Source organism: Otolemur garnettii, unplaced genomic scaffold (assembly GCF_000181295.1).
Source record: "Otolemur garnettii isolate 467f Iridium unplaced genomic scaffold, OtoGar3 scaffold00136, whole genome shotgun sequence".
NCBI lineage: Eukaryota > Metazoa > Chordata > Mammalia > Primates > Galagidae > Otolemur > Otolemur garnettii.
The window spans coordinates 565789-566549 of record NW_003852531.1 but is presented as its reverse complement, the minus strand read 5'-3'; the positions used below and the strand labels follow the sequence as shown (position 1 = coordinate 566549).

Here is a 761-nt window from a genome sequence, read left to right as displayed (position 1 = left end):
TGGCCAGTCACTGTATTCAGGAGATACAGTGTAAATAAAACATGAATTCTTAGGAAGGAATGTATTAAAATAAAAATGAGGTTACAAGAATGAAGTATTTTTTCTGCCTCAGACTGAGGTTTTTTTAATGTCAGGACTGCTCTGGGACTAAAAAAACATTCTAGGCACCCGCAGAGCCAGACCACAGCACCTGACTCAGGCTTACCTGCTTTGGGTCAGAGGTAGCAGCACCAGGAGCTGGGGATTCCAGTTCTATGGTCACAGGCCCATCGTTCTGAATGTGCACTTGCATGAAGGCACCAAACTTGCCATCTGAAAGAGCAATTCAGATAGTTATAAGAGATAAAGACTTCAGAGTATCCCATCTAAAAAGCATAAATCATTTCTTGAGTTCAAATTATGCTACAAAGCTATAGTAAGCAAACCATTATGGTACTGGTATAAAAATAAACACATAGACCAAGGGAACAGAATAGAGAACCCAGCAATAAAACTACACATCTATAGGGTGGCGCCTGTGGCTCAAGGAGTAGGGCACCAGCCCAGCCCCTAAACCAGAGGTGGTGGGTTCAAACCCGACCCCAGCCAAAAACTGCAACAACAAAAAATAATAATAAATAAATTTTTTTAAAAAACTACACATCTATAGACAACTGATCTTCAACAAAGCCAACAAGAACTTACACCAAGGAAAGGACACCTTCTCCAACAAATGGTGCTGGGAAAATTGTATAGTTACACGCAGAAGACCCCATCTCTCA

General features: G+C 41.0%; 1 protein-coding gene across 1 annotated transcript in view; it reads right to left on the bottom strand.

Moving 5' to 3' along the window:
• The window catches only part of DTD1 (D-tyrosyl-tRNA deacylase 1), a 210213-nt gene that overhangs the window by 168423 nt on the left and 41029 nt on the right, over positions 1 to 761 (bottom strand). Inside the window, exon 4 of the mRNA XM_003798460.3 lies at positions 206 to 312. Within this exon, the coding sequence (XP_003798508.1) occupies positions 206 to 312 (107 nt within the window). The remainder of the gene's footprint in view (positions 1 to 205; positions 313 to 761) is intronic.